Source organism: Ruditapes philippinarum, unplaced genomic scaffold (genome assembly GCF_026571515.1).
Source record: "Ruditapes philippinarum isolate M1 unplaced genomic scaffold, ASM2657151v2 ctg319_1_1_1_1, whole genome shotgun sequence".
NCBI classification, from domain to species: Eukaryota; Metazoa; Mollusca; class Bivalvia; order Venerida; family Veneridae; genus Ruditapes; species Ruditapes philippinarum.
In genome coordinates this window covers 210,992-227,447 of record NW_026857916.1, presented here as the reverse complement: position 1 = coordinate 227,447, position 16,456 = coordinate 210,992, and the positions used below count along the sequence as shown (strand labels likewise).

Genomic DNA, 16,456 nt, shown 5'->3' with positions numbered 1-16,456 from the left:
TCCCCCCAAATTTTCAATCCTTTTGAAGGTGAAGGTTTTAACTTGCTTTCCCTCCACGTTTTTGACGAACATTTTTAAAAACCCGTTCCCTTTTCCCAAAACCTTTAAAATTTCCGGAATTTTGGAATTTTTCAAAAGGGGCTTCCGGGGTTAAACGCCTCTTTTTTTTTTATCCGTGAAACGGTTTTTTTGGGTGGAAATGAAATAAAGGGTCTTTTTGGGGTTTTGTACATCTAATGAAAATGGGGGGAAAATGGCAAAAATTTAGTAGAAAGGGGAGAAAAAGGCAGAAAATAGTAAAAATGGAGCTACGCCCCCAAATTTGTGACATCACTTTCCTTCAAAAATTAAACCCCCTTTTTTTGGGGGAAAATTTTTTGGAATATTAAAAAACCCCCCCACTTCCGGGCCGGGGAAAACCAATTTTTTTCTTTTTAGACGTAAAAAACCCCGTCCCAAAAGTTTTCCCACCGCAGGAGCACGAAGATGCGGTTGCACGTGCATTTAAATCAACGTGCCAACCCTAACATACCCACAGAAGATGTTCTTAATATGATGGACACTGTCCTTGAAAATAACACTATTTCATTTGATGGAAGAAAATTCACGCAGACAGAAGGAACAGCGATTGTGTTTCACGGTTAGGGATTGAATTACGCATCTACATATCTTGGATCATGGGAATCACAGCTGATGACGAATAACAGATAAACTTCCGCTTGAGTATTTCCGGTATGTTGATGACGTTTGGGGCCTTTGGACTCACGGTATCGAGTCGTTAAAAGCATTCATGAGCTTGGGAATAACCTTCATCCAAGAATAAATTAGAATTAAGATATTCTACTGAAAAACTTGAGTTTCTCGACGTAATGACGAAGATTCAGAATGGCATTTTAATAACAGACCTATACACTAAGCCCACAGATAAACACCTGTACTTGCATAAAAATTCGTCTCATCCGGAATCGACAAAAAAAAATCAATACCATATGGACTTGCCCTCCGTGCTAAGCGAATATGTACTAATGAATCGACTTACAAACAACATAGAGAAAATATTAAAACTCAGTTACAGAAACGAGGCTATGAAGATCGACATATTGAAACAGAATTAAATAAAGTAGATAGTAAAAAAAAGAAGTGACCTATTACATTATAATGAAGATAAAGAAAACACTGAAAGAATCCCCTTGGTACTGACATTTTCCAGAGCGCTCCCGAATGTAGGACAAATAGTACGAAAACACCTACCTGAATTACACACCTCAGATAGAATGAAGGAAATATTCCCGAATCCACCAATTGCAGCATTTAGAAGAGATAATAACCTACAAGACATTCTCGTTCATAAGAAACACAATAAATTATTTTTTTCAACAGCCGAATTCCTGTGCTCCTTGCAGATCCAAAAAGTGTGCGATTTGTCCGTACGTTATTGAAGCAGACACATTCATTGGTGTGAACGGGGCCTCGTATAAGGTTCGAAATCAGATCACGTGCAAATCTACGAATGTTGTGTATGCAGTTTATTGTAAGCGTTGCGAACGTTATATTTATGTTGGAGAAACAGGGGATACGTTGTACCAAAGACACCTTCTTAATTTATCCAGAATACGAACCAAATACAACGATCCGTTAGCGGCGCATTTTTATACGAACGACCACACAGTAAATGATTTTTCAATAATGGGGCTGGAAAAGCTATACGGGAATGAACAATACAGAAAAACAATAGAAAATTTGTGGAAAAATAAATTAAGAACCTATAGACCGTATGGAGTTAATACAAAAGAATAACGCGGCAGACGACAACCAACGCCACGGCGGTCGTCGTTCATTGACGTTACGTCACTTCCATTGTTTTGTTTGATATATTTGTATGTGAAATAAATGCTGCTGAAGAAGGCCGCAAGGCCGAAAGCTACGGCAAATTTAAATTAGCGTTTTTGCTTATATACGGCAAGTTAGAGATTTTACTTATAATATATATATATATATTGATTGTAACTTGTATGAATGTATATTGATGGGACTTTAATAAATAATAATACTAATACTACATGCATTTCACGTAAACAGAATAAAATGTTCCGGAACAAAACAATATGTTGCTATTTTAAGTAGAAATTTAGCAATGATTTTGTGCATGCGCCATTCGCTCTTAAGGAAATATACGAACATATACAGGTATTTTGGAAGTATTCTTTTTCAGAATTCAAACAATAATTTTTGAAGCAGATATATACACTTTAAGAAAATGATAAATGATTTAGCCCTGAAGATCAAGGCTTTTAAGTGATCATGAAAAAATGTATTATCTTTCACATCTCTAGCACCGGTTTAAGCGGTATGCTTTCATTTTTCAACACTTACATGCTGGAATCAATGCTCCAACTTTTACAGCTGCACTGCACTTGATACTTTATTGCTGTTGTGAAGTACATGCATAAAAATCTGGAAAATGGGTGATCCTTCGGAAGCATTGAAAACCACCATATAAGATGAAAATTGCAGATGTTAATGAGAGATAACGGAAAAGTGAAATATCTAACCCATGCTAGTGCATATTTTTAATATAATAAAATATATATATACTCGATCGTATATTGTCAAATACACTCTCAAATGAATTGTCTCATATTAATAAACGGCGTTTTATATGTATAATATCATTGTAACGTTTAATGAATATGAGACATGAACATTATTTTTTACTAACAACCTTATATTAACTCACATTAAATGTGAATTTGAATTCAAGCATTTTAAATACTCTAAATTTATCAATGATATTCCAAACTTGAAATTAGTGACAATGATTAACGCTGGAAGTATGTCTTTTTTGTAGATGGAAACTTTTCATCATTTAATTTATCTGTAACGTAGTTATAGAGATAATGTATTCTATATTTAGACAACATGTGTCAGTGATTTTATTACCAGAATTAATGGCTTTCAAAAAGAAATAACAACAAAAGTTGATGAAAGTTTGTCTTCTAACTGGACTGACTTTAGAAATCTGGAAACAGGGCGATCTCTCGGAAGCATGAAAACCAGAAAATTTCATCAAATTGCAAACTAGGTTTGATTGAGTCTGATTATGATGGTCAACGGAAAATGCGCAGCATCTCTCACGCGCCAAACCATCGGCTATAGCCGAATTCAATCTTCAACACTTAATGTTTTAGAATTAATTATCTAGTAGGACGAAACATTTTTATTTTTTTGATAATATAAATTTTAAATTTCGGTAAATTTTTAAAAAGGAAGTAAAAAACCAACTGTTTTCTTCTTTGATATAAGTTTGAAACCATATACATGTATAAATACTCGTAGTTCGTAATTGAATGGCAATGTTTTATATTTCATATCTTTCATTAACGTTTTGTATGTAATTGTGTATAATGATGAGACTGTAATAAAATACAAAAGATCTGTTACAGTCGTTCCATTTAGGTAAGACAAATGACGTCACGTATTTGTATAATAAAAAAACACCCGCGGGAAAAGTGACGCGTGGTCTTTTATAAACGAATAAAACATATCACTACATAATTGAAAGTTAATAACTTGCGATTATGTGAAAAGACTTTCGATATAACATTTTTTACACCTTAAGTTACCTATATAATTTTTTTTTATGAAATGATATAAGCCCAAATTGATTTCGCACATTTTTTTCGCTCCTTTAATATATTCATAATATTTTGCGCCTTCTCCGTGTTACTTTTTGACAGCCATAATTTATGAGCGGTGTGCTGACATAGGTAATGTCTAATGTTACTAGGTATCATGAAACTCACGCTACCTTGGTCGGTATATTGCTGAAATAGCTTTAAATTAGCACATCTTTTATAAAAGAGAAAATTATAAATTAAGAAAGTTATACCCGTTAAAATATTCTTTGTTACAAAGTGTTATATCAAAATAAAGCAACACAAATGTTATTTATTGAGGCAAGAAAAGTGAATACATTTGAAAATGAATCGTAAATTATTCGTGTTATTGACACAAAGAATGTGACACATTGACAATTAAAGGTTCCACCTTCTAAATATGTAATCAAATAATGATTCAGGGATAGACTGGGACAGATATATTTATTGTCAGACAGTTAATAATTAAGCAGTTTTAGGAATGTTGTAAGACAAATGAGCCGCGTCACGACAAAACCAACATAATGGGTTAGCGACCAGCATGGATCCAGACCAGCCTGCACATCCACGCAGTCTGATCAGGATCCATGCTGTTCGCTTACAGAACCTATAACAAGTAAAGAAACTGATAGCGAACAACATGGATCCTGATCAGACTGCGCGGATGCGCAGGCTGGTCTGGATCCATGCTGGTCGCAAACCCATTATGTTGATTTTGTCGTGACACGGCTCAAATGCTGCTTGATGTTTGTTTGTTATGTTGTATCTTAAGCATCACAGACACTGTATATATTATATATAGGGTGACCTTTAAGCTTAATTGGTGAAGGAAGACATATTTTGAACCATTCTCAATATGACAAATTTGCATATTGTAGTAATACAAACAGTCGAAATTCTCATGTATTTTTTGCCCATATTATAACTCTCAGCTTAGAACATATTCTAGAGTAGGAGCATAACAAAGATGTTGTTTGTTGTCTAGGAAATACTTAACCTATTCCTTCTTGACTCTTGGTCAAATCATACGACACCTACCTATTAAAGAGTGAAACAAAACAGTTTGGAAAAGGGAATTTCCACAGCATCGCTGCATTTATTTAAAAATAAAAATTAAATGGAATATATGTTACGATTGAACTAAACAATGAAATTAGTACGGCCTGAAATGACATCAGGAGCGTATGTGGATTTGACCCAAGTAGATTTTACTGGTAAGACCGACAACAGTTGTACTGTATACAAATGAAACGGGGGTAGATGGAATAAACCAAGTATTTGTCCACTTTATTTTATTTACCTACAATGTTTGGTTAAAATCGAGATTACGGTTAGGATCTGCTGGCATAATTAAAACTTTACTTGGCAAGACTTTGGATTGAAGACCACCAAAACTGTCGATGGGTTAAAAAATTTGGTGAAATCAGTCAAGGTGTTAGAACATTATTTCAACTTACACTTCATTAACTTTGTTATTTTGACAATCAAAATTTATTCCAAACCAGGTCTTCGTGTACGCTATATTATAGAGATGGAAATATTTAAATTGACAATCGTTAACGGTAGTAATTTGTTGGCAGTAAAGATAATTGAAATGGGTAGCAAACATGAAGAACGTTAAAACTTTGATTGTGTGATATATTCTTTAATAACGATTAGATATAAGCTTATTTTCAAATATTTATAAAAGTTTCATTCAAATTATCATGACAAACAATACAAGATAGGAACAGAAAACAACCAACCTAGCGCTAACATCTTTCTTATGAACTAGACTGAAATTAATTAAATAATTACAATCCACTTGTTGCAGTAGTATGCACAACTTTGTTTTTATATTTATCCTTTGGTAAAGCCAGTTCAATATATGTATCTTCTGCATCCGAACTCGTGTACAATAACCTTTCCCTTGAAAACCACCCTACACTATTGACTTTATCGGTAATCTGGTCATTACTTGCGGACATACTTCCCTCATTACCCCTTACAAGGTCTGGTTGAATTCCACAACGCCTACTATTAGGAATTGAAAGCATTTGAAGGAGTGATGAGAAAAAGGAATGTATTTGACTCCATATTGTCGACAAATCCATGATGATGATAGTACCAATTACTGCCATTATAATAGCACCTGCGACTATTCCAATTCCTATAGAACTTGGTCTATAATCCATCACGCTTACATACTTCCGCAGACTTGAAGATGTATTTTTCTTATCCAGAGAGAGTTCATTAACGATAATTTCAATCTTTTCTTCTATTGTGAGGTTCTCCGTTTCTGGTAAAGGATTTGGTAAAAATGTCCAGAGTTTTTCACAAAGACATTCGCATGGTTTCACATTTGTTGTATTAGTGACAGTAATGTTTGGTTGTTGTAACGTGCAGGTAATATCAGTAACTGTCGGGCTGGTATCTACTTTATCTAAAGATAGGTATTCTACAATAAATAATTGATAAATCAAAATCAATCAATCAATCAATATGGTTGATAATTTTATATTTGCAAGAACCTTTTAAAATACAATAAAAATTAACTATGGTTATTGATGTCACAGATCGATATTATATCAAACAAGACAAACCCGTAAAGAAGCAATGAGCAACTTTTAATGCGAACTAGGACGATTTTACATGTTTAGATAAAAGGTGTAATTAATTGAGAATTTATTGATTATCTTACCACCTTGAAGTATGGAGTTGTTTCTTGACACAATACCTATTTGTACACACAATGATATAAGTATACATCCCAAAGTTTTTTTTTAAATTACTGCCTTCAATAAAGTTTCAATGTTATATAAAATTAATAAGTGAAGGTTTGAATCCACACATTTGCTATAGTAAGAATACAATATCTACATGTACAGTGCTTCAATTACTCCTTAAATAGTCAAAAATTACCAGTTTTGTGCCCACATATTTCTGGTGCAAAGTCCTCTGAAGGTAAGTAGCAGATCGTAAAAATTGTTGAGCTAGTGTATACTTTAGGAACCACGTGACACATGTTCATCTTAAAAAAGAAATATAACATGTGAGCGGCATTAACTGGTTTTACAATTTATCGCAAGGTATTTATGTTCATTATATCCAACATACGCAACAAAAGTATGCTTGTAATTGCCAAAGATTTCCAATTTTAAAGACTTACGTTGGAAGATTGTATAAAAATACATATTAAAGAAATTCACAATGTATAGCTTTCAGAACTTACTTGGTTTAAATAGATGGTATAACATGCAATGTTGTCACAGAGTTTGTCACAAACGTCCTGGTCAGTTAAAACAACAAGTTCGTCACATGATTTGACACAGTCCGAACCTGAAGAATATGAGAAGCATGGTATAACATGGACGATAGTGAAATTTTTGTCTGTCTATATTCAATGGTAGGTTATTTGTAATAATTTGTACTATAAAAATCATTCAATTCAAAAGCATTTACATACAATATTGGTGTCAATCCGTTGAACACAAGCCATGGCATTTTCTTTTTGATATACAACAGATGAAGACTGTGATTTGATAATATGAATTATTTTGAACTTGATACAATGTTAGCTATATTTTCACAACTTCAACTGTATATTATATTAAAGATAATGAAGCTAATTAAACCACTTATTAAAGTGACTAAATTCTTGCCATTCCAATTAGTCGAACAGATAAATGGGTATGTCTCGTTACACATGGATCTGTGTAATTCTACATAAGATACATCTCGGCTGTACATTGCAACACATTGATAGCCATTTGCTGTTGAACCATTATTTGTAATCCCAACATTTGTAGATACAGAGCAATCATCCCAGAATAATGATAGTGAAGAGTTAGTGTCAGGTGCATGAAGTCCAGTCCAGTACACACCATCAGCAGACCGATGGTCCTGCAATCTGGTGAGATTTCTGGAAAAAATACGAAAGAAAACAAAGAAAAAAACAACAGAAACGTTATTAAATACAATGTGCACTGTAGAACAAATGAGGAACTTTGAATGTTGTCAAACATGAGAGGAAATACTGTATGACAGGGATGTTATCAAAGACGATGTTATGGACCTTTCCAATTTTTAGCAGTGAAAAATTTAGCCCTTCAAGTCTATTCGTTGCTAGGTCAACTGCTTACAAGCAGTTCACAAATAAAATAATTTGTTCTTAAGTGTAAACCATGTGAACCAAAAACCATATCTAATCCCAGTGTAGCAATTAGATAACCAGTCAGTTAATTTGCATGAACTGTAAATACTGGAAAGCTTCCTTGTTTGTGAGCTGAGATATTTATCGAGGTTCATCATCCAGAAAGATGGCAAAACTTATGTTTGTTTTTTGTTAAATCCAGGAATATCCATTACTTCAAACAGGTACAGTCAATATAGATTTATTTGTTTACTTCTTGCAATTTTTAAAGATGTAAAGTTAAGTTTAAGATACACATTAAGAACAAAACATTTAAAGTTGCCATTCCTATTTAATATATCCATTTTCATTGTTGGTAATTATAAAGAATCTATCAAAGATATGTTGGGCTGTCTTTACCAAACATGTTTTCTTATTAACACAAAAATCATTCATTATTCATAATAAACACTTACAAAAGTTTTGTCCAGAAATAAGACTCGGTCTCATTAGCAATACTAATCAGTTGGTCATTTAACAATCTGCAATACTCTCGTGCTTCATTCCACGTGTGAGTCTCCAGGTTTACTGTGTAAAAATGAGGCTCTTGTAGCCAAATGTTAGCCCTGCATCCTGTCATGAAATATGTTTTGCAAACAATTATAGCTTTTGATTTGATTTTATTCATTGAAAAGTCTTTAAGTCATAAATATTTTACAACATACACATGCTATAAATAAACAGTGAGTGAAACAGACATGTATATATAGCATACATAACTAACTAAAACAATATTGTATAATTTAAATTTTAGCAATAGCATGCTATAATGTTCTGGGTTTGTTTGATTAGGTTTTATGTCACACCAGCACAGTATATGTCATATGGCGACGTTCCAGCTTTACAGGTGAAGGTCTCAGGTGTCTTCCGTACATTATTTCAGGCACGAACGGGTACCTGAGTAGAACCACTGACTTTCCGTAAGCAAGCTGGATCGCTTCCTCACATGACTTAATCGTGAATCGAACCCACAGCGGTGAGAGACAAGTGGTTTGAAGTCATCGGCGACCTTAGCCATCCGGCCACGGACGCCACTATAATTTTTATGGATATTAGCAGCTAATAACATTACTTGAAACATACAATTGAATACCCATTATATGACTACTTACATACAAATCATGTAACTCCTTAACATACATTGAAATATAACACATAGATGAAATAAATCAGTCCAATGTAAATGTGTACAAATATTATATAAATTAACATGCAATATTATAATAACAAGTATATACGATATATATTTTATCAGTCAATTATCAATACGAAATATAAAAATATACAACATGATATTATTATACTATACTAAAAACAAAAAATCCTATTTTACTGATTGTAAAATGTTTAGATAAGTAACACCGTACATACCAGACAATATTGTATTCAGATACAAAATCACCCCTATCCTTACAATCCTGTTAACCGTATTCATCATTCCATCATTTAGCTGAATCTGTGTAAAAACAAATAAACACATTAGACCTGAATGAAAACAACACTGATTCGATTTATTGACAAGACCAAGTTATATCGGTTTAAATGTAATTGTTTCTACCACATTAAACACTGCCACACATTATTCAGTCGCGTATCAGATCAGTCATATCATACCAAAATTAATCAAATTAATTGGAAGGATTCTAATTTTCTCTCTCTCTCTTTAATTTGTTTTAATTATATTGTATTTTCTTTGGATAGGCCTTCTTATAAACAAAATAAAACATAGCAGACGATATTTTATATAAAAGACAAAAATAAGAACGTATTTTTTCTCTTCAGGAAGTATTACAAATGTAACAGATGTATCTCTCCGATTCCTCTTGGTATCGTCATACAAAAGGTCAGTAGTACTGATTTACTTCTGTACAAAGAAACATTTTATTTTGTCTGAAAATGTTGAACCAAGCATGTGAGTTTATTAAAGTTATATCGTAAAAAAGGTTTATCGTACTGTTTGATAGGACGTGTTGCTTCTCATATTATTTAACATCATCTAGCCGCTTATGATGAATGAATTTATGTTTCAAATGGTCACATTTGACTTAAGCTTCCGCTTTCTCCGGTATGGACTGAATAAAAACTCAGCTCAACTAAAACAAATCAAACAATATGATATCTTCGGCCTTAAGCTGATGAACATAACGATAAATTTTATCGATTTCAATTATATGGTTTAAAGAATATTAGAGTAAAGCTTTGATGTAAAAAGCAATTGTTTTCGTCACGCAAATATTATCTAATGGCCATCTCTACAGATGGGCTCTATGCCTTAACGAGAAATTTTCTCACAAGATGTAATGGGACCTATAATAAGGGTGATTTTCTTTTTAAAATACAGATCAATAAATACGCACTTTACAAAAATCTTATTGTGAAAACCGGGTAATGAAAGAAATTAAATTTGAAATACTTCTGTGATGATAGTTTTTGTGTTACTTAGTTATTTTCCTGTTATTGTGGTACAAATTTAAACGAAAAATCTAAAAAAAATTAAAGTTGTGATCATTCATATCCCCCACACACAAAAATAAACAAACCAAAAAAAACCACACACACAAAAAAATATGACGTTCTAAGTAATAACATTGTATGTATAAGAAAGATATAACCTCACACAGGGTATGAGCGGATTAACACAGCAATATATAGCTCTTCAAGCTTACATTTAATTTGCGTATATCCATATTCTCCTTTTTATACCATATTTTCTTTTATTCCATGTTAGTCACTCCTTGATCCTGTTTCAGCAGATATATCTGTATAAACACCAAAAGTGTCAATCAATCAATTCAACGCCAATAAATTTGCTTTCAGACGTTCTCTGATTCAGAGATACAGGTGACACTGCGGAAAGATGGAGAAAGGCAAATGACGACTTTATAGTCATTCTTCAGAGTATACAGGTATTTAACATTTACTTCAATTTTTGGATTTGGGATTTTAATTCTTTGGCAATTAGATTATAAGCACAAGTATATATTGGCATTTTAAAACAGAATAGCACTTCAAAGAATCGTTAGTAGTATCAATAGAATATAGAAAAACGTAATAAATGTAATAAATTTAAATCGCATGTATTTTTCAAATCGAATAAATGAGATAAAATAACAAAAAAGTTAAAAAAAAAATAGATTTTAATAATCAGTAACACCATAAGGAAAAAACGCTTTAAATAAGAAAAATATAATGGAAGAAAGTATGTGAAGATTAAATGATTAGTAAATAGGTGTTGAATAAAATGTAATAAAAGAAAACTACCCCTGTTCATTTGTTATTTTCAAATTTCAAATTGAAATCCGAGAATCTCGTCGGCCATTCTAAGTTAGTAAAGTGGTATAAGTTGTTTTCTGAAACGAACTCTATAAAGCTTATAAAATTATTACGGAGTTATGCATTATGATTGTAGATCCAATTCCTGCCTAATTTACGTTTTTTTTTCAATGGACAAAGTTTATTGTTAAGCGTAAATTGATAAAACTTAGATCTTCTTCGGCTTTAGAATTAGTTGTATAGGCCCATATGCACATTTTGTATTAATTATAATATTCATTATATGTTTTTTACAGTTAAGTACAATCACCGAATAAGTTTAACACGTTATAAACCACGACTAATTTTAAGGAGGCTTCAAACTTTCAGTCATTAAACATCTTTCTTTTTCAAGGGAAAACCAACAAGTATTTGTGAGTCTTCTTCTACAGAAAATGTTTACATTGTACAATGTATGTATTTTGTTTGCTACATATGCGCAAGTTTAAAGTTTATGAGTATATCTTATGTCAAAAATACAAAACAAATATTAGGTCTTTAAAATGATGAACCAGTGTCAGACCAATGTTGAAATACCTTAGCCTACGTTCTAATATATCAGAAAATAAAACCACATCGTGTCAAAGTCATTGATCAAAATTACATTTCTATGGCAACTTCTCAACGATTTTCAAACAAGGGGAAGTTAAAGCCCTTTCGTGTAGCTAGTCTAACAGATTCCTTTCCTTCACCGAATTCAACTTGGGCGGATTCAAATCAACATCGAGTTAAAAAAAGTCACAAAATATTCAGTTACGTATTTCTAGTTTCTAACGGTAAAACTCACACAATTTTCTCAACAAAAAAAATGTTTCAATATTCTTATCGCTCTATATACAAATAATGGAACTCTTCTTAGTTCTCCTTACTGTTTGAAAAACGTTAACTGTACTCTTTCAATATAACGGTCCTTAAATGCTGTCTAGTCAAGATAGGTAATATCATGGCACCGAATATTTTTAGTTTGTCTGATATCTCAAAATTAATTTTATCAACTTAATGCATTAAAGTGAACAAAGATTTTTTAAAGCTTGATTTGCAAGCGAGTTTTGTGCCTGATGAAAACGACCATTAGAAGAAAGATTTACACCTAGATAAATTAATATAGAGAAAAACAGAATCCCTAAAGAAAGCCCAAGACGGCAAACTTGAAAATGTTGCAGGCTCGGTTTGATTGAGCCTGTTTATGGACGGTGCTGGAAAGTGCAAGTTACCGTCCCTGCCCCTAGCACCGGCTTACGCAGAATTCAACATTTAAACACGAAAATTGTGAAATTATGAATTTAGAAACATCCGCAGATTTTTTTATACGGCGGTTATCATGGAACCTTTAATGTGACACAGTAGTGTCATTCCATTAAAAGTGGCGTATGGTACCCTAGTAAAAGAATGCGTGTGCACTTAACGAGAAAACAATGGGCGGAACTAATTAATATGGAATCTTGAAAGAGGATCTGATGTTATGATGCCTGCAGACAGTTCAAAAGAAAATTTTTAAAAAGCATACACATATCCCAAGTGTGATTATATTGTATTTAAGTAAGAAAACTGGAACCACCCAAGTTGAAAAAGGTCAAATGAAGAAACTATAATACGACATAACATGTATACACAACAATTATGTCGTGCTGAAGTTCAAAAACTTCTGGTTTTTTATTACCATAAAATACATCATAATCTTGCAACGTAAAACCCAACCAAAAAAAAAAAGAAAAGAAAGGGAAAATACGTTTATAAAAACACATTAGAGGAGATAATAGCTCTACTTGTTTACACCCATTAAAGGTTGGAAATCATTTGTTCAAGTACGATTCATCCTTATACATGATCGAACGTTCTCATACATTACTTATAACGTGTTAACTGTTTTCAAACAGAGTCTGTAATTTTTATGTAATTTTGTTGTGATAAGTGGTTGGGAGGATCACTGTTTTCCAGATATTTGAACGTTTCCGTTTGTTATAATCTTAAACATCGTCCCTATACAGAACATCAAATATTTACAGTGTTTTTTAGTGGATTTAACTCGCTTGTTTTTTCTGGTCAGATGTTAGCAAATGAGTTATCCATCTGGCAGTTTTCCGTCTAAAAAGAGACAAACAGAATCCCTAACGAAAACCCAACACACCAAAATTGAAAATGTTGCACGTTTGAGCCTGTTTATGGACAGTATTGGAAAGTAAAAGTTACCGTCCACGCCCCTTAGGACAGACTAGCAGTATTTTACATTTAAACATGCAATGGTCAAATTTTAAATTTATAAACGTCCGCAGATATGTTCATTAGGTGGTTATCAAGGAACTTTCAATGTGACACGTTAGAGCCATGAAAAGCGGCGTATGATCTCAAAGTAAAAACGTACGAGAAAAATAGACAAAAACAACTAAACAAATTGGAATTATGAAAGGGGATCAAAGGTTATGAAAAATAAAAAAAGGTAAAAAATAAAAAGTCAAAATTTGAAATTTGTCACAAGTTCAAAAAGTGTCAATCATTCAAAAGGTTTTTCAAATCTTTTACATCGCAAGAAACAATTTGCAAATCATACTTATCTCTGTGACCTATGGGTTGATGCTGGTGCTATGTCTGTAGAATAGAGAAAAACAGTATTCCCAAAGAACGTCGGACACAACAAAATTGAAAATGTTGCAAATTTAGAAACATCCGCAGATGCGTTCGTACGGCGGCTTGATTGAGTTTGTTGCCATTACACAGCTTATGAACAGCCCTTATCCTTGCCCCTCTGGTTTAGATTATTTCCGGTATTAGAGCGCAGAATCTATCCATCTTTTCAGGGTGAATTTATTGTCTTTAAATCGAACGACGAATGGCCAAACTTTTCTAGGCGAGAAGCCAATTTTTCAGGCTACATAAGGCTATCATAAGCGTTTTTAGTTTCCGGTCCAGACATATCCAATATGATATGAAAAACAAGATCAACAAGAAAGGGCGGCTTTCAACGAACGCAACCCCCATACGAACCAGCAACACCGGACCACCGGCAAGGAGCCAAGCAGGATTAAATTAAAACACGACAGGGCACAAACTTGTTAACCAAAGTCATTGACTAGGTCATTACTGTCAGTGTTTAATACCTGTCGTTAAACGGTTTCTGATATAAGAGGTTTCGGCCTCTCTTTTGCGCTAGCAGCGCAGTCAATATTGGTCTGTATGTGGCTTTTGGAAACGGATACCTTTCTTGCATGTAATTCTCAAAGGATTTTCTTTACAAACTGTACTGTAAATTGTTATATTATGTGGACCTGCGGCAAAGGTTGTAAAGCATTCTCTTTACTTTTAGATAACATAAGTCAGGCCATTTGAACACATCTGCGGATATTTCGAAATTCCAAATTTATCAGTCCATGTTAAATGTTGAATTCTGCTTAAGGCGGTGCTAGGGGAAGTGTATGGTAACTTGCACGTCCATGAACAGACTCAATCAAACCGAGCCTGCAGCACTATAAATTATGCCGTGATAGACAGTATTTTTATGTTCCGATATTCAATCTTTCCTTTGTCTTCCTCGGTCTGTCTCTGATTGTATTCAATAAACAATTAGACAAATCCTATTAATAGAAGTCAGTTAAAATAATCGTTAATTTTACATTTTCGTGGGGGTTGCGTTCCTTGAACGCTGCCCTTCCTTGTTGATCTTATTTATCATATTTTTTAAATATTTTTCTTCAAATAAAATAAGAAACCTTAGCTTGTTGTTTCTTTCTGAAAACTAGTTACTCTTCTCTTATTTTCCTCTTTCAATGTTTCCTATCTTTTTGGATGATGTTTCAACATTTAAACGTTTCTTTAGTTTTTGTATATGTTAATGAATGAACTGTCTGACCTTTTTCAAAATATCTGTTGTAAAGCAAGGGGTGACCACGCAGGCCCAATGATAAATGTTGCTCAATGGCAGTTAGCATGAAACGATACTTCAAATATTTGTTACACATTTTACCTCAATCAGATGCTAGTTAAATTACCGATAAATCTGTTAATTTTTTAGCGATACAATTAGAAATAAGGAAACATCTTTCAGCAATGACTGTGTTATAAAATCTACATCTGTCCTAGAACATACTCCATTTTTAATATATCAGTTTCTTCTTTCGAAAGGTCATGCACACAATAACTTTGACAAATTGTGACATTTTAACATCATTCTGGGAGTCCTTTAAAAGCATCACTTCCGTCAAGAAGTAGAACTTCAACTGCTTTATGTCAACAGAAATATGTAGAGCACAAATGATGATGTCCTAAGACATATCTTCCTGCATTTCTGTTGTCTTGTTTCAATTTAATTGCCTCAGTTCTATTTCCTTCTTTACTTTGCATGATTATAGCACAACGTACCTCTGTTGTTATCCGTTTCATGTTGTGAGCCTACCTTTACTTTATGATATGGTGTTTCTTTTGTGTTGTTTTTTTTTTGTTGTTGGCTTTATTTTTTATTTTATTTTTTTGTTAGAAACCAGCTTTTCTAAATTAAGTTGCATGATCGTGCGGCGCAGGTACATTCATTTTCCTAGACATGAGGACCCCCAAATTGTTATATTCTTAATGATAGTAGCATGTAGCATGTACCAAACCGTCTCTATCGGAATCATCTGCATATACATGTATCTTACACCATAATTCCTTTAACATAGCTGAAAAAAACTTGTAATATAATGTCACTTTCCATTGACTCAGATAAAGAGTCAAATTTATGTTTATAAGGTTCTCGTTTTCAGTACTTGCCATACTACAAATCAACATAATTTTTGTTTGATTCCATTATGTAGCAACTTCTGTATCACATTGAAGATTCCATGATAACCGCTGTATAAACATATCTGCGGGTGTTTCTTAATTCATTATTTTACCATTTCATGTTTAAATGTTGAATTCTGCTTAAGCCGGTGCTTGCTGGCGTGGACGTAACTTGCACTTTCCAGTACTGTCCATAAACAGGCTCAATCAAACCAAGCCTGCAGCATTTTCAATTTTGCTTTGGGCTTTCTGTATGGATTCTGTTTTTCTCTATTCTGTGTCTTTAAACCAAACATGACTCAAATACCACTCATTGCATAATAGGTATGCTAATGGCTTTTATTGGACCAGCCATCATCACTAATAACAGCTTTTGATTGTATAACCTGAAAATAATAATCATTTTTAATGGCAAGTCTTCTCACTTCCTCTCCTGCTTGCATCAATTCATCCTGCAAAATATCATGCAACATATTTCACTCTTAATGTTCGAATAATTCCTCTCATGATTTCCTGGAATGCCCTATTGTCCCCTTTGTCTCATTCAGGGATGAGCAGCCACCAC

General features: G+C 33.1%; 1 protein-coding gene across 1 annotated transcript; it reads right to left on the bottom strand.

The window, feature by feature from the left end:
- Window positions 1-5,280: 5,280 nt before the first annotated feature.
- LOC132751527 (uncharacterized) lies at window positions 5,281-9,363 on the bottom strand. Its single transcript, XM_060741712.1, has 6 exons — window positions 9,199-9,363; window positions 8,244-8,400; window positions 7,298-7,557; window positions 6,868-6,974; window positions 6,558-6,666; window positions 5,281-6,093 (listed from the first exon to the last, which is right to left on the bottom strand). Exons 1-6 carry the CDS (start codon window positions 9,305-9,307, stop codon window positions 5,450-5,452), a joined length of 1,386 nt encoding a protein of 461 aa, XP_060597695.1. The 5' UTR covers window positions 9,308-9,363; the 3' UTR covers window positions 5,281-5,449.
- Between the last annotated feature and the right edge of the window lie 7,093 nt (window positions 9,364-16,456).

What these genes read in the sequence shown, in the direction of transcription:
- LOC132751527 (XM_060741712.1), bottom strand. Translation starts at nt 9,307, where the DNA reads ATGTGTTTATTTGTTTTTACACAGATTCAGCTAAATGATGGAATGATG. An exon ending in TATTTCTGGACAAAACTTTT is followed by an intron (nt 7,558 to 8,243) that starts GTAAGTGTTTAT and finishes TATTTTTTCCAG; the next exon opens with AAATCTCACCAGATTGCAGG. An exon ending in CTGTTCGACTAATTGGAATG is followed by an intron (nt 6,975 to 7,297) that starts GCAAGAATTTAG and finishes CATATTCTTCAG; the next exon opens with GTTCGGACTGTGTCAAATCA.